We start from the raw sequence: 27,553 nt of genomic DNA, 5'->3' as shown, positions 1-27,553 counted from the left end.
TTCTTCCATAGGCAGACTATTTATAGTTTTCATAGATTATCACTATGCAAGCCAAGAATCTAACATCTTGTTTCTTATACAAGAACAGAGTTTATAATAATTTAAACAAATAAATGAACTTTCTATCAGAAGGAAATCAAAATGGACTCTGTAGATTCTGCAGTCTGGAGATTATCATACTATATACATGGAATCACTCTGCACATATGTCCATAGTAAGTAACAATGAATATACTACATTTTCCAAAATTACCTCAATTTATTCACATTTAGACAAATTTGTACTATTCCATAAACCATGAAAATTAGAATAGTGATTGCAAAATAAAATTTTAAAACCAAGTGTATCCAAACTCAGAACCAGTTGACTACTGACCAAGAATAATTCTCCAAATTACCTTCTGAGTATATCTTCTACTTTTGGGAGAATGACCTTTAAGCTTTTTTCATTTTCTAAAAGCACAAAAATTGATACAAAATAATCTTACCTTCAATGAATCCATCTTTGGAGACAATGTGCAGGTCAATACATGGTCACCTATGTTCTGTGGATTTTGTTTCAGAAAGCTGTACATTGATTGAGCAGCTTCAGGACTATCTAACTGAAGAATTGCCTTTGGAGTAAACAAAAAAGTATAGTTAATAGTTCCTTACAAAATTAAAAGCAGAATTACCATATTATCCAGCAATTTTATTTTTTCGGTATGTACCCAAAAGAACTGAAAGCCAGGACTCAAAACAGTTATTTGTACACCTACGTTCATACCAGTATTGTTCACACAGCCAAATGTTAGAAGCAACTGAAGTGTCAATCAGCAGATGAGTGGATATGTGGCATACGCATACAATGGAATATCATTCAACCTCAAAAGGAACGAAATTCTGATAGATGCTACAACACATGTTAGAAGAAATTATGCTAAGTGAAATAAGCCAAACACAAAAGGACAAAAATTGTAGGATTCCACTTACTATGAGGTACCTAAAGTAGTCAAATTCATAGAGACAGAAAGTTGAACGAAGAATGGTGGTTGCCAGGAAAAAGGGGGATGGGGAGTTACTGTTTAATGGACAGGGAGTTTCAGTTCGCGAAAATGAAAAAGTTCTGGAGATGGATAGTGGTGATGGCTGTATAACACTGTGAATCTACTTAATGCCACTGAACTTAAAACTTAAACATTGTTAAAATGGTAAGTTTTGTTATGCATACTTTACCACAATAAAAAATTTAGTTTTTAAAAATATTTTTTCTTCCACACTTCAAAACATGTGATTACAAAAAAGTAAGGTTAGTCCTCATTTCAAAGTAAACAAGAGAAAATATTTTTTAAATGTTGCAAAGTCAAGGCAAAACTGAAAAAAAAACAGTATATATTTTTAAAGATGGGATTAAAACCATCTAAAGTACAAGTTCTGAATTCTTTATGCCATCTGTCATTTCCCTTCCATCTTAGGTCACACTGTTTCTGAAGTACCAAACATGCTCCATGTATCACTCAGTACGTCAAAGAAATAAGTATCTACTTTTTGGTCAATTAGACATCTTTTAATGAAGCACCGTCAACTTTGCTATAAAAGCAAACACTGCCAATTTTGCTATAAAACCCTATCTACCATTCTAGGTAATATATGGTTGACCTAATTATAAAATAATAAAGAAAATATGATTTTAATGGACACATCTGAATTAAACAGAAAAGACAGAGGGCATAGTAAATGTAAAGAGGATAACAATTTCTTTTAAGGAAAGAAGCCAATCACGAAGTAAGGAATGATCATTTTCTACTTCTTTCCATCTAACACTAATCTCTGTGTTTTACGGCTGGAAGGGACTTTAGAAAATACCTGGTTTTACAAATAAAAATTAAAACTGTAAACCAACTTAGCCAAGGTTACAAAGGTAATAAAGGCTAGATGAGCTCAAGTCTAAACTTCCCCATAAGATGATGTTCTTTGCACATATTCCCTTGTGCAAGTTTTATTTCCTTTTAAAACTAGGAGTTCTGAGAGGGGGGAGAGACAGAGAGAGCATCTCTTCCTTCCAATCACAGCGCAGGAGAAAATATGCTGGTTTATCATAATTCTAAGACACTGATTAATGTTTACAGATGCTTCAGTTCAGAAGCTGAATTCAAAGTTGCAGACCATAAGAATACATGGTTCAGTACATACATGTTCCCTACAGAATATACAGCTGAAATAGGAGGGATCTTTTTACCTTGTTTTTATTACTCATGTGTATGTGGTGATCCACTTTTCCAAACTGGAGTCCAACACAAAGTACACACTGAAGTCCATCTTCTGGTAAGTTATCAAGATGTACAAATCGATCGTAAATTTTATCTACATTTGCCTATAGTTTTTTTTTTTTTAAGAGACAGCACAGAAAAAGAGAAACAAAGCTGAAGTATCAAACTGTAAAACACAGATTAACAATAATGTAATTTTTCAGAGGTCAAGTGATGTCCTCTCCCAAGAGTAAGAAAATGATTATATGGGTAAAGACAGTGAGGTCTCAGTTTTAGATTTGAGAATCAGTGAAACAACATACCAAAAAGAAAGTATAATCTTTCTTCTATCAATGTAATATTCACCCAAAACACTTAATATACTCAGTATTTACCCAAGCCAGTTAATATGGCTCCAGTATCTAGAAAATATTTCACATTAGGACTTCTTTACCCTTTCTTATTTTTACCAAGAGAAGACTCATGTGACATCTCCATCACCTCAATATTTTACAATTAGTGCTAAGATTTTCCTTAATTCTTAAGAGGTGAACAATAAAATAATCAGTTTCTATCAATTAAACAAGTGTACACAAGCATTTAAGTGCAAAACTCACCTCTGGGTCATTTTCTCTAATCAAAGTTGTAAATACAGCTTCCTAGAAAGGCAAATAGAAGAAGACTGAAGGTATAAGCTCTTTCTCATTTATAAATTTAATTAGTCAAAATTTATAGTAAAATAACCTATATTAAAAAGCATTAAGAACTATTTCATAAAGTGAGAAATAAGCAAAAGTTCCGTTTCTTCCAAAATCTCTCCCTCTTCCTAAACAAGTTATCTAAGTCCCACCCGACCCGTGGACCTTAATTCTTCCTAGTCCCATAAGTAAATTTAAAGACTAATAAGGTCATAGGTACCATTTAGGAGAGAACACTCAAATTCATATACAAGGAAAAGGAGATTTAACTTAGCAGACAGTAAGAGAATTCAAATTATAAAACAAAAAGTTTACTAAGTAAAATAGGGGATGAGGAAGAGCAAAAATGTAGGCTGGTAAAAACATCACAGGGTTTTAAGTGTACAGTGATTTGGTGCTAATTATAAAGAAGCCAAGAGTGACATGAGACTAGGATGTCAAAGCTGGGAGACGCTAGCTAACAGAAGGCTTCAATGTATAGAAAAGGAACTTTATGAGACTACAGTTCTTATTTTTTTTTCCTCTTTGACAGTAGTACTGACATATATAAAACAACCTTAGCAATTACATCCCATTAGAGTGATTCTCAATGGAGGGCTTTTCCAAGATGCATGCATTTCCACCTTCCTGTAGAGATTCTAATATCTCTGCTTCATGCCTCTTAGTAGTAAATGTAGGCCACACAGAAACAATGAAGTTTCTAAATCAGTTAAATTTGATTAGGTTCAAATTTTATGCAGGCTCATACTTTGTGAAAAGGGTTCTGAAGGAGACAAAACTGAAGGTAGAAGATATAAAGAGTAACTATTTTAGTTAGAGTTTTTAAGAGGTGAAGCAATGGTGAATGGGATGAAGAGGGAACAAACTCCAGAACTATTGGAGTTAAAACAGACAAGACTAGTGACCCAATTGGTTGTGAGAAATGAGAGGGAAAAATTAAAGATAACCTCTGGAATTCCAGTTTGGATGATGGATAATGGCAGGGAGACGAGAATAGAGTTCTCTACAGACTGTAGTTCACAATTTTTTTTCCATTCCAACATACATGAGGGATTGTATTCCTTCAATATGGAAGTAACTCTCAAACAGTGAGATGGGAGAGTATGGAGAAACAAGAAGATGCTTTCTCACTGTTTGAGGAAAAATATGTGACCCAGCGAAGAAAACTAGAAAACATAACAGCCTACAATAACTTTGATTTAGAAATTTAATAATATTCTAGTAAATATGATGTTAAGTCTATTATTTACCTCGTCTTTTAAATTCATATTTTCAGGAGCCATACTTATTGAGAGTTGATTTCCATCCATCGATATTGGGAAGCAGGTATAAAATTTTACCATAGAATCTGCAGACTTTCTACTTATTTCTATAAATGCCTTTTAAAATAGAAATTACAAGAATGAAAAAATAAATGTCTTAATTAATTCACTTTTTCTTGAAAAAATTTAATACGTAAGAGTCAAATGAACTGAAAAACTTAGTAAATATTTTTAAGATAAAAAATGCATTCCTTAGAAAGGTGAGGTCAATAGACTTAGAACATTACAACCATAACCAAGAAATAATGAATGACTGAACTCATAAGGCAATATTAAAGAGAAATAAGAAGGGACATTGTAGTAAATGACAGTAAGGAAAATCTTAATTATCTTTATTATTCATCACTGTAGCCTTAGTGCCTAGAGCAATATCTAGAATGTAGAAGACATTTAATGAACAGCTACTGAGTAAATAAACTTAATGATTGACAAAATATGAGAAATATATGAGAAATGAAAGAACCAAAGAAATATGTAATGAGGCCAAGTTATTTTATTTCATTGTTTACAGTGTAAAACTGTAGTTCCATACATTTTAATTTTCATACCTGGGTAAGTAAAGAGACTGAACATTCTTCCATATGTCTGATAATTAATGAGGCAGAAATATCCCATATTTTTGTTTATAGTTGTAATTAAAAAATGAATTATCTTTGTCAATTGCCAATGTATTAAACTTTCAATATTTTACAGCATGTTTAAACAAATCCTTTGTTTACCATTTTACACAATTAATTTTTATCTCTATTTTGCTTTATGTTAATTTTAGCTTCACAAATTTCTAAAATGTTTGTATGACTAAATCAGTTATCTTCCCATCTAACATCTAGAAAAATATTAAATCTCCAAATACTTAATATTTCTACTCAACTCTAAGCAAAATTGGGCATATAATAATCTAGATTTTCTGTATTTGGACTTCATATTTATCTATATATATCTACTCTGGTATATGATGCAAAGTATGACTTTGAATTATTCATTCCCAGATTCACAGAATTTCCCCCTATTTCAATGTACTGTCACATAAAATTCTTACATTAAAAATGCATTTTTTTATTCTTATATATCACTGAACATTACAAATAATGTGCTTTCTAAAAAACAGCTTTACTGAAATATAGTTTACATATCGTAATGTTCACTTGTTTAAGTGTACAATTCATCAGTGTTAAATATATTTAGAGTTGCGCATGATTCAAATAATCTTTCTTTTTTTCTTTTTTTAAGAGTGAAGGTAGATTTTCTCAGAGAGATGCACACTCCATAGAGAGAGTGCAGGCCATCTCAGAAGTCCAGAGAGGCCATGAGGCATGGGGGTAGGTGTTCAGTTTAAAGTAAAAGTAGATACACACTCCAAAGACAGAGTGTGAGCCATCTCAAAAGGCAAAAGGAAGGCCTCAAATAATCTACTTTTAACATAAAGTGAAATTGCATTTAACTACTTAAACTCACTCTCCCCTCTTACTTTGTTTTCTTAAGCACAGTGGCTGGGCTCTCAAAAATCTCTAGTGATCATCAACTCCTTTCTATTTTAAGAACACTACTTTCCACCACTTACAACAGTGTTGTTTCCATTATTTAAACTTGCCTGAAATTTCACCTCCTATAAAATACCTTCCACAAGTTGTTCATTATTAACCATACATTTTGTTTTGTTTAAAATTACAAAAGCAATATATACTTACAGAAAACTGAAAACATACACATAAATCTAGGTTGTTCTAAGTTCTGATGACTTCACTAGTCTGAGTCTGAAAATGGTTACTTCTCATTTGAGTATATTGGTCAAACAGCAGAAATACTAATAAGAGTATTCTATAAAATTTTATAACTTGTTTAAAACTCTGTATTAACAATTAAAGATGCAAAATACCTTCTGTTAAACCAAACATTTGAGCAAAACTTTAATGGGGAAATCCATCCTTCCTATCATAAAACTATGTCTGATTGGAATAATGTTATTTTTAAAATAAGGGATTATTTGTGTTTTACATTTTAAAAATATCTTAGCTTGAGACAGCTTACTTTGAGGTGTTGCTCTTAAACCCTTTCTTCCTAGTTTTGTGAAGTTTAACATTTTTCAAAATGTGCTTGCAGCCATATGAATTCGCAACTATTTTTAACCCTTACCTTTTTATGAGATGATAAAATCAAAATATCCTTTAAGCCACCAAATGGTTTTACTAGGTTGTAAACTTCTTCGACAGAATATCCCTTATTAGGCAAATCAGAAATAAGTACCACACACATCTCTTCTGTTTCCTTCAAAACAAATTTAAAAATCGACATTAAAATTGAACTGCTATTTAAACACTGCAGATCATGTTAATATTTAAATTGTATTTAATACTAAGTCTGATCAATTCAGAAGGTTGGTCTGAACTACAAATTAAAAACAAAACAAAATGCAAATTTCCTCTCTTCAAGCACACAGAATAATTTCAACAATCATACCATCTGTCATCTAGTCAAGGTCTTTGGTTCTTTTGCAACCACTGCTTAAAAAAAGGTTTAAAAACACAAGTGTGTCAGTATCTAACTACAACTCCTTCCTTTTGTATACTGTTGTCGTTCCTGTGCCTTATGATGCTAACATGTTCAAGGTCTGAATCTGAGCATATCTTTTTACCTTACTGAGTAAAATAAACCCCCTTTGGGCAATATAAAAGAAGCTTAGTTAGTCTCTTAGAGTCCTCACTCCATAACCCAATCCCCACAATACAGTAAATACTTTCATTTCTGCCTTCTCTTCTCTCAGATCTATTTTATTCTTCAAGATGACTCTCATTAATGCCAACTGTTCCTTTAGTGGATGTGAAGGTATAAATTAGGCAACTTGTGACTTCTTTTGGGAAGGAAAAGGGTGGGAAATTATAATTTTCATAAGTCAGCTGAGAATGATTTTTAACTAGCATATCAATTGTATTCACAAATGGTTCCTTCTAAAGTGCTTTAAGTAAACTTAAAATATTCTACTGATGCTTTAAAATATTCTTCCTAAAAGAAAATAGTAAATTAGTTACTACATGAAGAATGGCACAACCAGTCTAAAATAAACTTACCCTTAGCACCTGAAGGATCTCAAAATTTCAACCAGTAAAGTCTAAATTAATGAAATTTTAATACATTCATGACATATAACCACAAGAAAACAATAAAGTGAACTTCCTGCTCGTCAAATAAAAATGCAAACCCTACCTGCTACTCTAAAAACACAAAAAACAACTGGTATTCTAAATGTTAACATATCTCCCATTAGACTCCGTGGAAAAAAAAAAAAGATTTCATAAAATTCTATTGGTTCTAACGTGACAAATTACTCTACTCAAAAAGCTAACTGGCCTAACATTTTCTTCTCAGTTAAAAGTAATCTTCAATAACGTGTACATTTATTGATAATCTGCACCTAAATTTTTGTGACTTACTCTACAACTCAAGGTTTTTGAACTGAAACCGTATGTATAAAATCACAACTGTCCAGGATGTTTCACCATGCCAAATCCTGTACATTTTTTACCTGGGTCTATAGTAAGAAAAATATGTTGTGTCAAAATTCCTTAAGCTTTTAAAAAATACATAAAATATAAAAACTGACCTTAACTGGTTCATTTTCTGTGGTCTCCAAAGCAGCAGCTTAAGATAGAAAATAACATAAGAATTCATGCAGATATATTTTATTTATCAAGATCCCACTTTATTCCACAATAGACTAAACAGGTAGCTACATAAAAATGTATACAATGGGCAAAAGACTAGAGAATTTAAATAGGAAATAACTACAAAAGTTATACTGGCTTTTACATAGTACATTTAGTTTTATTTCTTATGAGAACAAAATTTCAGACTAATCAAGAGACAGGGTGAAGATCTGAATCATAGCATTCTTAATTTCACTTAACTATGACCCTGGTATTGAAAAAAAATATATGTGACACAAAATTAAATATCTTATTTTCTTAAAATTTAATTTTTTACCTTTAAATGTAAGAGAAGAAAATTTTTTACCTTTAAATGTAAGAGAAGAAAATAAAATTTCTATCAACCTACCTGAAATAGTTTCTTTAGCACCATTTTCAGTGACTTTGACTTCCACACTCGTCTTTATTTCAGAGTTTTCTGCATGAAATAGTCTACTTTAATAGTCTAGAAATACACACTAATAAAATTAAACTAATGAATCTATAAACAGGAAGATAAGCTAGTTTATTTTGTAATTTCAAGTCTTCCAGGCTGACTTGATTTAAGTCAAAGCTAATACAAGTTTTCCTTTGAAACACAAAACAATCCTTTTGAAGATTTTTAAGCAATGATTTCAAAATATACCTTGAATGTATACCAACAGGATTTAAAGAAAGCATTGAATGACAGCATTTCAAGCTTACCTGGTACAATCACAGGTTTACTGGCGTCTTTGTTTTTGACAATTCCAGTCTTTTTTACTTCCAGAGACTTCTTTCCACTAGATTTTGCTTTTAAAAGTAGAATCGAACCATTATTATAAGGTCTATTCAATCAATTAGCATGTTTCATACTATTAGTAAATGTAGCTTAACTTTATTATAAAAGCAGCTCTTTCCCACATATATATTTCCATTTATTTTCAGCATCTGTTTACCAGTAAGATTAAAAGTAAATTTAAACTGAAATACAATTTTTGTTGAGGGTCATTAACGATTCACAAATTTAAGTCCTCATATGGCAAAAGCATATCATAATTTCACAGGAAAAAAATCATAGTTTATAATTTCTACAAAAGTTCTTTAAAATTGCATTAGGCAATTGGAAAAATGTATTAATAAATGGTCATGTTAGTTTCAACATGTTATAATTTAGTGTTCCATTTCTTTATTGAGGGTACATTCTTATAACATCGAATGAAAACCTTCTTTAAAGTAACAAGTATCAGAGGAATTGTATAAGCTGGGGAAGGTAATATGAAGTGACAACTCTAAAATGAGGAAAACAAAGATTAAACAATTTGTAGGAGGGAGTGGCAGAGCAGTCTGTGATTATATAGCTGTCAAAAATGTTATCTGCAATGGCAGATACTCTCAAAGACCAAAGCATCAAAAAATAAAAGTCTTATGTGTGTCAGGTTTTAAATATCTAGGAAGTATCTACTAAACTTTTCAAGATATTATTAGATACTACAAATTATATGAATTTAAAATTTGCTTTTGATATATTTACTAATTCTTCTAAGGCAACTTTAGAATAAACAATATAATCTCTCCTTTCCAACAGTCTTACCTGTTTTGAGTGAAGCTTTATTACCTTTAGCAGCTACTGTTACCACAGATTTTACAGAACCCGCTGATTTCCCTAAATCACAAAAGCTTGGTCAAAACTGGTTTATTTAACGAGTATCAACAATCCCCAAAGAACTTCATAAAGAATATTTTAAAGAGCAACAGACTGTATATTACTCAAAACATAAAACGCTGTCATCATCAGGACACAGGTCATTTGCTAAATTAGAAATGATAGTTTGTTAGGAAGAGAAACATCACTGCCGTAAGAATTCACCTCTCCATTGAGGTACTTAAAAATAGCCATTCGGGCAAGTTAAATAAATCTCCAAATGTGTGAATGAACTAGAAGCAAAATTACTAACTATAAGAATAGAAATAACCCCTTGATGCCTTTAATGGTTCCAAAAGCAGTTATATTTAGGGCCCCCCAGCCCATGCTTCCTTGGCTCCCAGCTGATCAAAAAGCATTTAAGAATACTACATATTGGTCAGGCCACATAAAGACTGGTTTTGACGTACTTCTAATGGGCTCTCTCTGAACAGGACTATTTAAGTTGCTCTGACCCTTCTTTGTACATGTGCATATATTACTGTTGCTTATAAAGACTGTAATCATCTAAGTGTCACTAAAAAGACTGCCAAAGAGCCAAAATCTTTTTCCTTCAGAGAACGACAGGAGGTTTAGCTCTGAAAATAAGGATTCCCAACAACTAGCAAGGTACTATGAGGAAAAACCCCCGGATAGAAGTCAGTAAATCCAAGTTAAATTCCAAGTAAGTAGTGAAGTCTAGGGAAATTTTACTGATTTCTGTGCACGTCTCCCCGTCCTACAAACAAGAGTGGTAATTGTCCTAACAACCTAACATGACTTTTTGTGAGAATATGATTATGCTTTCAAAAAGTTATCAAACAAATAAAAGAATTATTGACATCTAAAAAAATCAGTTGTTTATAAAACCACCCTTTATATCTAAAGACAGATCTTAATTTTTGGTCAAAAAGAGAAAATACCAATCCTTACAGCTTGTCACTTAACTCGTCATTTCTTAGTCAATTCCAAGGTTTGTCACACAGCAGTAACCTCAGCCCCAGTAAGCCCTTAAGGTCTTTCACCACCACAAGCCAATTCATTTTACTATTTGTAACTGAGGACTAGTACTGAAGAAAAACTATCCAGAATTAATTTCTAACACTTAACGGTTTTAGCACCCGCTCCCCCAAATCTCCACCAATGACTCCCATAAACTTACTATTAAAGTAATGCTAAAGTGTTTGCTAAATAAATCTTCAAAACAAGTTTTCTAGCCACCCGACTCCCTCAGATTATTGCTTCTAAGAAACTACTATATGAAAATTACAGATCTGCCATTAACAACGATATCTGCTAGTTCAAGACTGCTCCCTTTCCTTTCTACCTTTATAAGGAAGACAATTTAATACACTGATCTCCATCCACTTAAGAAAATAATTAACCAGCATTGAGCAGAAATGGGAGGGAAAACAAAGGGGGATAATGCTAGGAGAAGAAAAAAAAAAATTAACAATTACTTTGAAACCCACTATAGCCCATAAAAACTGCAAACAGAATATAATTTGCTCTAAGGTTACCTGGACTATTTTATAAAATTAAGCAAAGAGAAGACCTTAATAAAAGAGAAACAGGGAAATATCTCTCATATTCACCATGAGAAATAGTTTTCCAGTTAAATTATTTTGATAATTATTATAAGGAGAGAGCATTATCTACTAAACCCGCTTTCTCAAAATTTCTAGATGACTCTAAATTTCAAAGGTTAGTATATACTCAGCACACACTATGTCACGTGTAATCCAAGACTACTGACAAAAACTTCTTAAACAATTTAAAGTTAACTCATCTGCTTAGAATCCTAATACACACACACAAAAAATACCTGAAGATTTATTCATTTTGGCTGCAGATATCTTGGTTTGTCCAGTTTTAGCTAAAATAAGAAAAATATATTAATAATACATATAAATAACATCATTTAGACTTTCATTTAGACTTAGAAAAGAGCTAACTTAGCAATAATTTTGGAAAAAACACTGCAAGAAACATCCTTATACTCATCTTTGCATGCCCATGGAACTATAACCTATACATAAATTCTTAGACATGGACTTGCTGAGACAAAAGGACAGATTTAAATTTTAACAATTAAAATTAAATTGTCCTCCAACAAGGTTGTACCAATTAATGTCATCAATAGTACGTAAGACTGCGACTTCCCCATTTTCACACACAGTATGTGAGAAAAGTTATTAATCACTCCAATCTGAGATGGAAACTAGTATGATTTAATCTTTTCTTTGATTTTAAGTAAAATTATGTCAATTTTTATATGTGTAATTCATCTCTATTTCTTTGTGATCTGCCTATTCTTAATATTTGCTAATTTATCTTTTGGGTTATTGAGGTTTTTACATATTAAGAAAGTTAGCCTGTATTACAGAGGTAACAATTTTTAAGAAAACAGTTATGCAAAAATACTTGTACAAATATACTTTTCCTGTAGTCAATGTCTTCCTGATAGGGGAGGACTTTCTCATTGTGAAATTAAAAATAAACCAAAAAACCCTCCACATTTTCTTTCAACACTTTAAATTACCATCTATGTATCACATTAAATCTTTGATCTTGCTAATTTATTCTGATATTACAAGTGCATTACCTTTATAAAGAGGCTAGTCAGTTTAATGAATAATTAATCTTTTCCCTGCTAATATGAAATATTACCATAATGATTTGCTGATATTCCACAGTTTGGAGGAATATCTAGAATCTCTTCTGTTTTACTGATCTTTTGTCTATTTATGCAGTTGTTTGATACTATATAAATCTTTAACTTTCTAATATATTTTAGTATCTCTCAGTACTAGTCTGTCCTAATTACTCTTCCTTTGCAGAATTTTCCTGTCTACTCTATCTATAAACTTTATAGTCAGCTTACAGAGTTTTAAAAAAATCTTACTTTAATTCAGTTGGTTTTTTTTACTAGGTTCCTAATATTTATGTTTTAATATAAGAAAAAAGGCATATTATAATAGAGCTTTTTATCCAATAATGAACTGTTTTCTTATTTAAGCCTTATTTTATGCCTCTTAGTATTTAAGTTTTCTTTTCATAGCTTTTACCTTTCTTATTATTGTATATAGAGTATTTTATTAGTATATAAATGGTTACTCTATTTATCTAATAAAGCAATTAAAACTTTTAAAGTATTTTAGAGAATTAAGACTGGCTAATTATATTTAATAGCATTTCAACAGACTCTGTTGGGTTTTCCATCAAATAATGCAAATGATGTTTTATCGTACTTTCCATTTTGTATGCCTCTTGCTTGCAGTGTGCTGGGTAATGGCTACTAGTTTCAGAACAATATTTATGTTAACTCATAGATATGATGAAGGGTATCCTTTGTTTTGTTCCCAACCTTAATGGGAACGCTTCTGCTGTTTTACTCTTAAGCATACTTTGGCTTTTGACGTGATGTATGTGTCTGTATGTATTTAAATCAAAGTATGTTACACAAACATGCTATCATATTAAGGAAGTAGTCATCTACTTTAAAGAATTTCGCACTTATATCTCTACTTAAGATAGTAAACTGAACTGACAGATGTCTTAGTTTTGAACCATCTTTGTATTTCTGATACGACCCCCTCTTGGGCATAGTACATTATTCATTTAATGTACTTCCAGATATTATATGCTAAAATTTTACTTAAAAACTTTACATCAAATGAAACTGATCTACAGCTTCAATTTACTATGATAGCTTTATCAGCATTTTAAACCATTTCTCTAACTTTTAATTTTGAGATTATTGTAAATTCACATGGCCTTCTAAGAAATAACAGGGAGAGATCCCATATACACTTTAAGGAGTTTCCTCTAATGGCAATATTTTGCATAACTAAGTAGTATATTGCAAATAGGAAATTGACATTGATACAATTTACACTCAAATTTCCCCAGGCTACATATGCTCAATGTATATTTAGTTCTATGAAATTCTATCATATATGTGAAGATTACTGTGACCACCAGTGAAGATACAGAACAGTTCCACCACAGGGGTCTTTCCTAGTACTCACTTACAGAAACAGCTACCTCCCTCCCTCCTTCTTCCTCAAGCCCTGACCACCACTGATTTGTTCTCTATCTCTTTAGTTTTATCATTTCAAGAATGTTATGTAAATGAAAGCTTACAATACATAAATTTTTTGATTGATTTTTTCAAACAGCATTATTTCTCTATAATCCAAGTTGTTACACGTATCAATAATTCATTCCTTTTTAATTGCTGAGTGGTAGGTATATACCATGGTTTGTCCATTCATTCACCCATTCACTCATTCTCACTGAGTCCTTAAATTTATCCCAGAAGAGACTTCATAATTAAACGGTACTAAATACTAATCACAAGCCTAATACAGGAGCCAATGCAGGTCCCTTCCACTAAAGCACAATAAATAATGTTTTCCTAGCACCATCTTGCAAGAAGATTCTAATAAACTGACAAAATATACTCATTTGGAGGAGTATTAAAAGTAACAACTTACTAGCAGAGGCTGAAGTCACAGTTTCAACAGCTCTGGAAGCATCTGTATCTTTTCTATTAAAAGAAGAAAAACTTTAACACAGAATGAAATTCTAACTTCTAAAACTTCTAAAGATGCAACGCTTAAATATAAAAAAGTTTAAAATACTTCAACTTTAACAATGTCCCATTTAAACGGGAGTCACGGCGATAAAATGTATTAAAAATGTAGTTGTAAAAATAAAAATTTAATTCATATGCATATTCATTCTCACACAGGAAATCATGGATTTACTTACTTTAAAGTAGATGCAGCTGTTTTCTTTGAATCTGACATCTTTTTCTTCACCTCTTTGTTCTATGAAGGAAAAGTATTTTGAAGAATTTAGTTTCTTCCCTGATTATAAAAGGCTATTTAGAAAACACACAAAAGCATTAAGAAATATATACACACAAAAAAATCTAAAATTTTCCTGAAGAATAAATGCTAATTACCTTTTTCTATTTATAGATAAGATTAAAATATTTTCTTCAATTCATGATCATACAGTGTAATTTCACGTCCTGTCTTTCATCACTTATCTACATTTTCTTATCAGTATTTTCCAAACACATTATTCCAAACAGTGCTATAACATTTCTGATGTCTAACTGCTATCACCCTGGTCCAATCTACCCCCATCTTTTGCTTTAATTACTACAATAGCCTCGTAACAGTCTCTGCTTCTGTCCTTGCCTTTTCACCCACTCTCACTCCATTCTTAAGGTAGAACCAGATTGATGACGCCATTCCTAAACTCAAAAACTTTTCATCACACTCAGAGAAAAAGCCCATACGTCAGAGTTTACACCACACTCTCCACCCACTCTACCCACAAACCACCTATCCTTCTCTAGTTCTAATCCCAAGCACCCTTTATACTCCTCATACAAGCTACGTAGGCATGGACCTCAGAAGCCTTTTGCAGTTGCTGTTCCTTCTCTCTGGAATGCTCTCAATCCAGGGAACAGTTTGCTCACATATCACCTTTTCAATGAGACCTCCATCACTACCTTATTGAAAGTTGCACAGCTCTTCATTCCCCCACAAGAGCACTTCTGTTTTCCTTTTCTTGTTATTTTTCTCCACAGCACTTGTTGCTAACAGACATAGTATGTATGTACTTTTAATTTCCTTGTGGTCTTTCTCTTCTTCACTACTCTATCTCCAGTGCCTAAAATCATGCTTGACAATTAGTGAACATTCAATAAACATGTGTAAAATTGATCTGAACTTAAATTTTAATTGTCATGTTTTTTGTTTGTTTGGGGCATCCTTGCCATTTCCTTTTGTGCTATGTAGGATTTTATCCCAAATACCTTCCTCACTCCAATGGTTTAGAAGACATTCATCCTCCTACTTTTATTCTACTAATGGGTATCTTTAGTTTTAAAAGAAATTTGAAACTATTGATTTATTCTGTATAAATTTAAGAGCCCCTACCCCTTGGCTTACATGCCAATTTTAATAACATATTTTAGACCAAAATCATAGTTTTTAATTTTAATTGACCTTTTTTTTTTTTTTTACAATTTATGTTATTTTATAAAGATATGACTGTTTAGACTTTATGGTTAAATGATTTCATTACTCATTACCAATCATTTTATGTCATAACTTCTCCACTTAAGTTCTTCATTTTTATAAAAGCACTATTTTAGGAAAGATATACAGATGAAATGTTCTCCAAGCTCATGCACGTCTGAGAATACTGTCCTAACACACAACTTAGGATCTGACTTGAAATGCATGTACTGAATTACAACTACTCAATCTTTTTCCTATTCAGTCTTGAGAATGTGTTGCTAGGCTATCTGAGGCTAGACTATTCCTGTTTACATTTACACTTTCTGCCTTTTTTTTCCTGGATCACTATAGCTTGTACCTTTATAACTATGAAATTTAAAATATTCACCAGTATTTAAGTGGTGTCCTCCTTCTGGAATTCCAGTTATATGCAGGTGGGTCTCCTAGATGAAACCGTCATGCCCTTCCTCTTCATGATTTTACAATTTTTAACATTCCCTAATAAACTGAAAGCGCTAAGAAGGATGGAAGTACATTCACCTTGTTCATCACTACATCTTCTACAGAAACCACAATGCCTGACACATAACAGATGTTTAATAGTTTTTGAAATAAAATGAAATCAAACTCTCCTGAATTGGCTGTATCTCTTTGTTTTCTCTCTTTATCATTCACTGGATTTTCTGTAACTCTCGAACTATTGCTCACTGCTTCCCAGCACTGTTTATTTCCATGCAGTCTTCTTACATCTTAGCTGATTGCATGCTTTAGGTTTTAGATGTAATGTCCTGTTAATCTTGCTGAAGACCATTAAAAATTTTTAAATCTTTTTTTGGTTTGTTTTTGCAAAGGGTTGAGTTCAGCACTATTTTATAGTTGCAAAGGTTTTGTTTGTTGAAAAATCTGATTATACTTTTTTCTATATCAAGGGCTCTTGCTCCTTTAAGGAAAATTTTGTGAGTATAAACATGTGTCCATTTCTCTGGGAAAAAAAAAAAAATGCTTGCTTTCAGCAGATTATAGGTAGTGGTGATGGAGAGAGTAGCTCAAAAAAGGTTAAGAATTATTGTTAAGGACTGAGGTCTATGCTGACTTATAATTAAAGACAAGGTTATTGAGTTTGTCAGAGTTATGCAGACCCATATTTTAATCCTTCAGGCTTAAATACAGGGATGTGGGAAATTTTTACCTTTTCTCTAACATTTCATTATTGATGCCAAGAAGTAGCAAAATGAAGAGAATGTTCTATGAATCACAGCCAGTGTCAAAGGCAGTCCTAACATAAATATCAAATGTGAGTAGAAAAGTTTTGTTGCGGTTTTAACTATTTATGCCAAAATTAAGATAGAGACCAAGAAAACTATAGCACTGCCCTTTTTTCTCCTCATTTGAATTTTTAGCCTATTTTGTGCTTTCTCTGATAGGACAACTTGATGTCTTCCCCTGTGATAACAGGCCAAAGAAGACTGTCCACATACTCCTACCCTGAAAAAGCCATAACCAGAGTTCTGCAGGGGGTCCCCTCTAGTCAATCCCGAGGCATTTTGCTCTATCACAACAGAGAAGTCATGAGTTAGCCCTCTGAGGCTTCTTCAATTCAGCACCATCCAAACCATATTTAATTGAAGAACATCAATGTTTTGGACAGATAGGTGACATGTTTTCATGTTCCCAGTGCTAGTACTCACCCCATTCATTACTATGAAAATCAAAGTAGTAAATACGACTGGGCTATTCGACTTAAGTTGCTGCCTTACCAACCTTATAAAGAAGTCATCTAAGAGAATTATTTTAATATGTTTGAAATACTCTAATACCCTAAATGTATCCTTACTCGCCTATTTTCCCATATTAAACTTCTTAGAATTAAAGAAGACCAATCTCCCCAGTTCTCCACATTTAATGATCAGCCAGGTCTTGCTTGAGAATCACTGGTATAAGCAATTTCTCCTTTCTATTCTGGGTTACTAATCTACCCCCAAACCGTTACTATTACTATAATAGTCTGGTTGGCTAGCTGAGTCTTCTAAATGGACTCCAGTGATCTTTTCTCTTCTCTATTTTAATCAATCTAAGCTTTCTTTGCCTTCAGTCATTTACCCAACTAATTCATTCCGCAAATCACTTCCTAATGAATCTTTCTAATCCATCCATTTCGTTGTGTCCCAGCCTTGTTAAAAACCTGTAATTAACATTTAACTGTCTACAGGATAAAGTTTAAATTCTTAAATTATGCATTCAATTCCTGCTTCCCCTTACCCCCCTCTGCAACTAGAGGTAGCTATGTGTCACAGTTCTAGTAAATCAAATATAGGTAAAAGTTGCTGGGGAACTTCTTCTTCTGGGGGAGGGGTGGAGGTGGGGAGAATCCATTCTGTTCTTTTCATTCCTTTTTTCTGTTTAGAAGTCAGAAATAATGCCAGAAGATACAGCAACCATCTTATGATGAGGTTGAAAAGTACATGCTAAAGATAGTGGAGCACAAAAAAAAAAAGGCTGGGTTCCTGAAGATATTTTGGAGTTGCTGTACCAGTATTGGACCACCTATCTGCAAATTTCCTGTTATAAGATAAATAAACCTCTTATTTGTTTAATATACCACTGGTGAAGTCTTCTGTTAGTTGGAAATGAAAGAAATTCTTAATTGTAATAACTAGGGTCACCATTTAATTCATATTCAAATCAGGACAATGGGACAATGGGATGGGCATGTACATAGTAAGTGTTAATAAACTAGGATGATGGGTTACTCTAGTAGTAACTAATCAGAAAACATAAGAAATACAAAAAATAAAACTCCTTTCTCTAATCATGACTGAAATACTGTTTATGATATATACAAATAAATGTAAGTAAGAAGTAAATGTAACACCTCCTCCAAAATGTACATTATGGAAACGTAACAAAAGAATGTTATAGAAAAAAATACAGAACTTTCTGAGGGACACTAAATGAAATCTAAGTAAATGGAGAGATAAGCTATGTTTTTGGACAGAAAGACTCAGTATTGTAAAGACAAATTCAATATAGTATCAATTAAACTTCCAGTAAGATTTTTTCAGTAAACTTAACCTGATTCTAAAACTAATAGGCAGGAATAAATTTCAAGATTAACCAAAATAAATTTAATATAAAGAAAAAGGATCCTATTAGAAAAATAGGCAAATATTATAAAGTTATAATTGTTAATAATAACTGAAACAACACAGGATTCATACAAAAATAAACAGACTGAAACAGATCTGTGTGTATAGGGTGACTTATACACATAAAGACAGCTTTTCAAATCAACGAGGAAGTACAAATTAATGGTGTTGGGTCAACTGGTTACCCATTTTGGAAACAGTAGTCATCCCACACATAGTATCACCTATCATAGACTTAAAAAATAATGGAGGGAAGGGTACAGCTGAGAGGTAGATTGTGTGCCTAGCAGGCACAAGGTCCTGAGTTCAATCCCCAGTGCTGCCATTTAAAAAAAAAAAAAAAAAAAAAAAAAATTAAATAAATAAATAAATAAAGGAGGAAGGAAGCAGTATCTTTCTGGCACTGGTGTAAAGAAGATATTCTAAAATAAGACAAAAGAAAAAAAGCAAAAGCCATTAGGAGGAATAAAACAATAAACTTGAGTGCACTGAAATTTAAAACTTTATACATGCATACATACAAGTAAGACTAAAAGAAAATACTTCTCATGCATAATACAAAATTAGTATCTAGGGTATTGAACACCTTCAGACAAAATATTTTTAAAAAGGAAAATAACCCAAAACAAAAATGTGAGGTCTACACAACTCACTAAAACAGTAATAGAAATAACTAATAATCATATTGAAAGATGCTGAAGTTCAATATACTCAGGAAAATGCAACTTAAAACTAGATATCATTTTTTACATGCCAGAATTTAAAACTTAATATTAAAGATTTTAATATTATGATGTCATTGATAATACAGAAACACCAGTACTCACACATATTATCAGACTGTAAATTATAACAGCTATATAACCGGCAGTCTGATATTACTTACTTCTGGATATCCTATAACCCAGCAATTCCACTGTAGATATCGCCTTAAAAAACACTATCATAAATGTGTACAAAGGCCTGTGAAAGCCATACACAAGGAAGTTAACTAAAGTCCTGCTTACAATAATGAAAAATTAGGAACAACCTAAATATCAATCTATAAGGAACTGGCAAAATACCTGTAGTATATTCATACAAGGTAGTAACACACAGAACTTTAAAAGAATGATGAAAATCTGTATGTACTAACATGGTTTGACCTCCAAATCAAATAACTGAATGAAAAATGTGTGCTTCAAAGCAGGCATTCTTCAGCAAAGAAGAAAATAAAATAAAAAGAACACACAAACACAAAGCAAAACTTAGTGGAGATTTTAAAGCACTTTTATAAACATTATCTATGGATAAATAAACTAAAGCATAGAAAATTATCTACAAAGAGAAAACTCATAAACATTGATACTTCTAAAGAAGTAAAAGGCCCAAAGGAATATATACTCTACGATTCTGTTTATACAAGGTTCAAAACAGGGAAAATTCAACTATGGTATTAGAAGCCAAATTGGGGTTACTATGAGGCAGAAGAGAAGGTGTGAGGATTCAGAAAAATGCAAGGGGCTTCCAAGATATTGTTAATGCTATAGTCTGTGACCTAGGTAGAGGTTTCATAGACGTTATTAATTCTGTTAAGTATTTTCTCCTAGTCTGTTGCTTATCATTTAATGGTAATGTTTTTAGTGCAATATATATATATACACAAAGAAGTTGCTAAGTTCAGTGTATCTGAATTTATACACAATCTGCGGAGTGAACATTTGTGTTTTATACATTTTTCTGTATGTGCCATACTTTTAAAAGTTAAACTGATCAACAACAAACCATATAAGATCTAAATCCAGTTTACCTGTGATTTTTTCTTTCCTGGAACACATATTTTCACACTTTTCCCTTTTATCAGAAGAGGTGTTGTCTCAATGTACTTCATGACTGCAGTAATTGCCTCTTTAAATTCCATTTCTAAGTAAGCCTAAAATAAAAAGTATTCCATTTTTAGTCAATAATCTACTTTAAAATTCTCTGTATAGCATTTCTTTGTGGAACATAAAACTATGAAATTGCCTCAAGTCCTGGTTGCTTTTACCTCTTTTTGTTTTGCTAAAGTGTACTCTGATCTTTAGGATGCTTTCACATAAGAAACAGATATTTAACCTTACAGATATTAACCTTACATCACCAAGGTAAGAGGGAAGCAGTGGTCCATGGCAGGATCATGGAACAATAAAAAATGGGAAGGCAAGGCTCACTACAAAATCAGAGAGAAGGCAGGATCGGATCTGTTCTAGATGCTGTAAGTTTGACATTTTTAAGACTTCTTGCAACAAAGAAAACAATACTAACTATGTTCTCTTGTCTTATCTCACAATTTTATGTTCTGCTTAGTCTAAGGTTCGTAGTTTTGGTGAACTTTTAATTATGTGAGTTACAGGAATAAAGCTATGTAAAAAATACCGTACAAACAAAATCATTTTTTCACCATGACGTTACTGGTGTACTAAGGCAATGGATGGCAAACTATGGCCTGCCACTTGTTTTTGTAAATAGTTATTTTTGAACACATCCATGCTCATTTCATTTATATACTATCTATACGACTGCATTTGTACTTACAATGGCAGAGCTGAGTAGCTGAAACCCTATGACATGCAAAGCCTAAAATATTATCCGACCCTTCACTGAAAAAGTGTGCTGTTCTAAAGGATATAAATCAATATTTTGGGACCTTGTTAATTCAAATCCAAACATTTACATAACTCTCAATTAACAAGTATATATGTAGTAAAAGCAGCTAAAAGATCCAACAACAGTCTTTATAAAATAGTGACTTTGTATGAATTTATAGAACAGACTAAATGACTCACCTCCTTTCTATATGGAACAACCAGGACATCATTAACTTTTCCAAATGGTTGAAATAGTTTTCTAATATCTTCTTCAGTACAGCCATCCTCTGGTAATTCAGATATAAGAAGAGCGGAACCATAATGCGAAGACTGGTCTTTCCGAAGCTATTTTTGGGATGAAAGAAAAGTAAACCAAATTAAGTGACAAAGTACAGTCACAATAATTCCCAAAATAATTTCTTCCATCATTAAATTCAGTCCTTTAAAGTCTTTTCTAAATATTTCAGCACATTTATTAAAAATTTTAAATGCTACAGAAAAGTGGTAAGTATATTTTATATTTTACCATTCAAACCCAACAGTGGTCAGTTTATAGGTAACCAATCACAGAAGCTCTTTTCTGTTTAGAAGCATTTTGTACCAAATAAGACCTGTGAAATGGTCCACAACTATTAAAGAGTATTTTCCTATATGAGTCTGCATGGCACATCAATAATGAAGCTGAAATTACAGCTTTGTTCATTCCGTGTTCTAATAATTAAAAATCGTATCTAGATAGGAATGATATTTTAAAGGATTAATATACACTACATACAATTTAAATATACTTCAGTGTCAAATTTACCACCTATGTTAAAAATTGACTCAAAACAAAAAAAAACAAAAAAAAAACTTTTAAAAGGTTCCACTGCCACCATCTAGAAGTCTAGAAACAAAATGAAAGAATGTTACAGAGTAATTCAGCCTGTTTAATTTCCTGTATTCAACATTTCTTCTTAATGCTCTTCAAAATCCTGTAATTGCAGACTGATTTTAAATTCTTTGGGTCAGGGAACTGTAGTTGTTGAAAGTTAAGACAGTGTTAAGAACAATGTATATATACCTAAAATACTTGAAGACTTGTTAATATTACAATACACTAAACATTTGCTAATCTTGCCTATGAGGAGTTACTCTGATACTTTCAGGATGCTTTATATTTTATTTGCTATAATAGTAATTTAATTAACATATACAATAAAACAATGCCATCAAAATACACCAATAAATCAGTACCCAGAAGACAGACTAGTATTCTACACTAGACAACAAAGTATTTGACTTCTGAACTGTACTGCAAAAGTATAAAACAGCTTAAAAATGATCAATTCTCAGCAGAGGATCTTACAGCTTACTAACAAAGATTATAAAAGCTCACTAATGCTACTGATTACATCCACTTCCCCAACCAGAGAGCAAAACTCATCACACGGATCTCCTTGTGTGGCTAGCCAAAAACACCAAACCATCAAAATTCTCACTTTGGATGTACCAAATGCGAAACCTCTAGGATTTGTAAACCAGAAGACTGTAATTACTGAACTTTTATTATATTCAGAAGAGGAACCAATAAAAATATCCCATATCAACATAATTTAACAAGTCACGATTTTAAACTTTCGGAAATACGAAAATAAAAAATTCAGAACAACTTTGTTTTCTCTGTCATATTAACAAATGCACGCACACACTTGCACTAACAAAGAACTACTGACCTTACGTTGCAGAGAAACAGCTTTATCAGACACCTGTTTACTTTCTGGTGAGGTTTCATCTTCAAGATCCTTTAATTTGTAACGAGTACAATGTCCTCCTATACTTGAATCACTCTTTGTACAGCTTGTAGATTTAACTAATGGCTTTGATCCACTGCCAGTTTTAAGTTTTTGTGCTGGTGAGTGTCCTTTTTCAACTGCTTCAAGATGTTTCTGTTTATTGAATTCTGACCCATGCCCAGATCGTTGTACTACATCTTCTAATGCTTTTTTTCTATCTAGTAAAAAAGCACATAAATACAACTTCAGTTGAAAACAACTTAAGGTAAGAAACATCTCATCACATTATTAAAAAAAAGAATAATCTCTCAACAGCCCAAATAATAACACTGAGCCATTGTTAGGCCTAACAGGTAGCAGATACACACAAAAACATTATAGTCTTTAATTCTTCACTCATAAGACTTTTACTTGAAGATCCCTTATTCAGTGAGCTTCTCTTATACCAGTGGTCCTCAAACTTTTGCTTTTTGGTATCCCTTTATACTATTAAAATTGAGGACTCCAAAGAGCTTTTGTTTGTGTTAAATTTGATCAATATTTACCATATAAGAAATTAAAACAATGTAAAAAATATTAGTTCATTTAATAATAATAAACTCCTGTGTTAACATAAATAATATATTTTTATGAAAAACAGCATTAATTCCAAAGCAAAAATTAGTTAGATGAGTAGCACCACTGTATATTTCCCAAACACTTTAATGTTGGGCTTAAAAGAAAACATCAGAATTCTCATATCTGCTTCTGCATCCAATCTGCTGGATATATTATTTTGGTTGTAATATTTAAAGAAAAGATCTTAGGAAAAAATTATATAAGAGCTATTTCTGGAAAGGTCACTAAACCAATATTAAAACATAGGGTGAAAATATGTATGACTTTAAAATGTTTTAAGTTAATTCATGGAATAGCAAGTCTATAATCATTACTAAGGCAAACCTAAATGTTTGTATATTCCTGGTTTTTAAGTTTGCTGGATGGATAGATACAATCTCCCACATTTCTTCTGATACTTGATGAAGGGAAGAGGAATGGAGTAGGTTGGGATGTAGGTAAGATTTCATATGGCAATTCTAAAATTTAATAAAATAGAACATTTCATTTTTTAAAAACCTTAAGTTTTTAAAGGTGAGGCAAATATCTCAAAATGTCAACTAAAAAAAAATTCTTGACAGTCGTATATAAGTCACCATTTCAATCTTAATAGAAATATGGAAATAAAAAATTCAAACAAAAAACTAAAAAAGTTTAGTCAAAATAAGCATTCACAACCGTAAGTGTACCTGATGATCTCACTGATCTCCTTGATATCTTTTCAGGGCTAACTGAGCGATAGCATTTTGGACTAACTCTAAATGGATTTCTCATTCGATATGGTGAACGGGATCTGGATCTGTATCTAGGTACAAAATGATGGCAAATTCTTGGACTTCGACTTCTTGCTCTATACATATAATGCATTGGGCTTCGAGATCGATGGAACCTGTGACTTGAGCTTGATCTCCTAGACCGTCTAGGACTGGGGGAATGAGACCGTCTTCTTGGAGTTTCATTTTCTTTTCTATTGCCTTCATTTCTACAAAGTGTGGGGGAAAAAACCACAAGATTCACCAATTTAATGTAAACTTAAATTTACATTAAATGACAGATTTACCTTCTTAAAAACAAACTATTAACAATGCCAATATTTATTTAAAGTAAAAACCTGTTATGATGCAATATAGCCTTGCAGATGAATAAGAAACAATCAGAGCAGATAACCCCTCTAATTGCTTAGACCCCTCTGTTTTAATAATTTACAAAAGAATATCATCAATTTCTTGCACTTTTCCTATACCACTATTATATCCAATTATGTTTTGAAAATATTAAGTTACATAAAGAATTTAGGGGGAAAAAAGAATTTAGGGAATGACATATAAAAAAAAGTTTTTCAACAATTTTTCCTCAAAGATTATGCCATCCACAAACACTTCTTTGACTGCTGTACTTATATGTGTGTGTGTATATATACGCACACAGTGAATAGGGAACCCTATCCCCAGGGGACACAAAGCTTAATAAAGCCATTCCCAGCTTTCAAGGCATTTATAATCTAGGATCCCACAAACATAAAATAATGTTAAAAGTATAAAATATTTTCAGAAAAGACTAAAAAAAAAAACAAAACTTCACAGACAGGAGCTATCACATTTAAGCTGGAGTAATTAAAGAAAGAGTCATAGAAATGTTTACATTTACCTGCTGTTTTAAAGTAAAAATGGTCAAAATAAGACCCTATTCAAAATAGTACTTAAAAAAAAAAACTACTTATTTACTTTTAAAAGAAAATTAAGCTTCAATAATACCACTATTTAAAAAAAGTCAACTACCTTCTTGACGGGAGGATCTCAGGATTCCAATCAGGATACCTAATTTTGAGAATAAACAGTAGTAAGGAATAGTTAAAATAAGATTATGAAGCTCAATTAATCTTTCCCTGCAACATATCTAGAGGGCTGTTCAAAACCAAAGTTAAAATAACATTATTTATTAGTATATTAAAATATGAAAATTGTCTTCGAAGTAAAATATTCTGAGTGTCTAACTCAGTAAATAATCCAAGTATTACGTTAGTATTATTCAGGGAAAGGAAACACATTCCTCATACTTTAAGACCTCAATATTCATTTAGGTAAAACAGACAGTACACATGAAAGTGTTAAGAGGTAATAGAAGAGGTATAAGACATAAGACTAGGTAGGGGTTAAAGACAGATCTTTACAGAACTCCAGGGGACACCATTCTACAAAATAAGATATGAATGGTGCCCCTTACATTGTACCAAGTGATACTTAGATCAAGAGAGAATTCACAGAAAAGGTTGCTTTTCAGATAGCCCTTAAAAAAGGTCTATCAATAGGCATGGATAGGGTTAGGTTTCATACAATGGCAATACGTAAAAGAAGGACTGGAGGCAAAACATGTGCTCTATTCCAGGAACAGGTATGGCTGTAGCATAGAAATGATGAAAAAGAATCATGAGGGGGAAAACCTGGAAAGGCAGCTCAGAGACAAACGGTGAAGGTCCCTGAAATCAGGCTAAGGAGGTTACACACAAGTAAAAGGCAATGGAGAATCAATAAACATTTCTAAAGTGAAAGGAACATAGGAATGTTTTCAGAACAACTGGAAATAAATGTCTGGATTAGAGGAAAAGATGAGGGCTGAGATATTTAGAAATCAGGCATACAGAAGCCACAGCTATAGTACTAAAAGTGAGATGAAAGGAGAATGGAGTTTGTAGGGAAAAAAGGGCACAAGACAGAGTCTTATGCACACTAACACTTAAGTTTACTCTTAAGAGTAAAGCAGATAAACTAATGAAAAAGATTAAGGAGTAATCAAAGAAAGAAAGGAGGAATTTAACAATAACATCACAGAAGCCTAAGAAGAACACACCTTTTCTAGAGAATCTAGACTTTAAAAGTTAACTGGAAATGGTGATTAAATCAAATCATCAAATCACTGATGTTCAAAAATTTCAGTAACCGAGCCAGGTAAGGAAATAAAGGCTGCAGACTCTTCAACAATTCACCTGGCAGGAAAATAAAGTGAGGTCAAAACCTTACTAAGGGTAAAGTGGCTTTTACTTGTTGCTGTTTGTCTCAGACATTGTTAGCAGGTTAACTAAAAAGCAATTCTCAGGGGGTGGATATACCTCAGTGATAGGTTCAAACCAATGAGACATAGGTTCAAAACCACACTGGCAGACTTCTAACCCCTTCTTCCTGTGTTGAGAACAGATATGATGCTTCAAGCATCTTCTAATTATAAGGTGACAAATTATGAAGGTAAAAAAACTTTAATGTATCCATCACGTGGCGTCAACAACTATCAAAACAAACAATTTTGTTTCATCTACTACTACATTTTAAAAACTTTCACGACCCTGTACCATTTAAGAAGAAACATTTCCAGTCTTATGGTATTGTGTTTAAAAGCAAGACCTGTGGAATCAAACACAGCAGGGTCTAAGTGTAGGTGATGCCACTTTACAGCCATGTATCAGAAAGCCAGTTACTTAATATGAATTAGCTTTTTCTCTTATCTGCAATGCTAGAAATAAAGCTGGCTGTCAACACACAGAAGTTATTAAATTTCCAGAGCTCTCTACATATTCTTGTCTCTGTTACTCAGAGCAGAACGGTAAAGCATATACGCTATTCTGCAACTAGAGTCTGGATTACCTATATATTACCTAGTTTTAAAAAATGTGTTTCAGAAGCATGATATACAGGCATTATAAAATAATGGCTAAGAACAAAGACCTATGTAAATGGCATTATCTGTGTCCCAATGTGATGCAGTAAGTATATATACCACCTACAAATTTTTTGTGACAAACA

At 32.3% G+C, this 27,553-nt stretch overlaps 1 protein-coding gene across 7 annotated transcripts in view; it reads right to left on the bottom strand.

Annotated features, from left to right (window-relative positions):
• Nucleotides 1-27,553, bottom strand: part of ZNF638 (zinc finger protein 638) — a 108,996-nt gene that overhangs the window by 17,624 nt on the left and 63,819 nt on the right. For all 7 annotated transcript variants that reach the window (XR_004326408.1, XM_032497786.1, XM_032497784.1 and 4 more), the window contains exons 4-20: nucleotides 25,538-25,576; nucleotides 24,449-24,741; nucleotides 23,103-23,380; nucleotides 21,586-21,732; nucleotides 20,571-20,693; nucleotides 14,368-14,426; nucleotides 14,091-14,143; nucleotides 11,417-11,467; nucleotides 9,502-9,573; nucleotides 8,634-8,720; nucleotides 8,299-8,367; nucleotides 7,847-7,884; nucleotides 6,382-6,513; nucleotides 4,177-4,305; nucleotides 2,846-2,887; nucleotides 2,219-2,353; nucleotides 489-614 (exon numbers count right to left, since the gene is read on the bottom strand). Coding sequence is in view for 6 of the 7 variants with exons in the window: in XM_032497786.1 (XP_032353677.1) it covers nucleotides 489-614; nucleotides 2,219-2,353; nucleotides 2,846-2,887; nucleotides 4,177-4,305; nucleotides 6,382-6,513; nucleotides 7,847-7,884; nucleotides 8,299-8,367; nucleotides 8,634-8,720; nucleotides 9,502-9,573; nucleotides 11,417-11,467; nucleotides 14,091-14,143; nucleotides 14,368-14,426; nucleotides 20,571-20,693; nucleotides 21,586-21,732; nucleotides 23,103-23,380; nucleotides 24,449-24,741; nucleotides 25,538-25,576 (1,873 nt within the window). In the remaining variant the exon portion in view is untranslated. The remainder of the gene's footprint in view (nucleotides 1-488; nucleotides 615-2,218; nucleotides 2,354-2,845; nucleotides 2,888-4,176; nucleotides 4,306-6,381; nucleotides 6,514-7,846; nucleotides 7,885-8,298; nucleotides 8,368-8,633; nucleotides 8,721-9,501; nucleotides 9,574-11,416; nucleotides 11,468-14,090; nucleotides 14,144-14,367; nucleotides 14,427-20,570; nucleotides 20,694-21,585; nucleotides 21,733-23,102; nucleotides 23,381-24,448; nucleotides 24,742-25,537; nucleotides 25,577-27,553) is intronic.

Source organism: Camelus ferus, chromosome 15 (assembly GCF_009834535.1).
Source record: "Camelus ferus isolate YT-003-E chromosome 15, BCGSAC_Cfer_1.0, whole genome shotgun sequence".
NCBI classification, from domain to species: domain Eukaryota; kingdom Metazoa; phylum Chordata; class Mammalia; order Artiodactyla; family Camelidae; genus Camelus; species Camelus ferus.
Note: the sequence above shows the minus strand (reverse complement) of the source record. Positions and strands in the feature narration are given on the sequence as shown.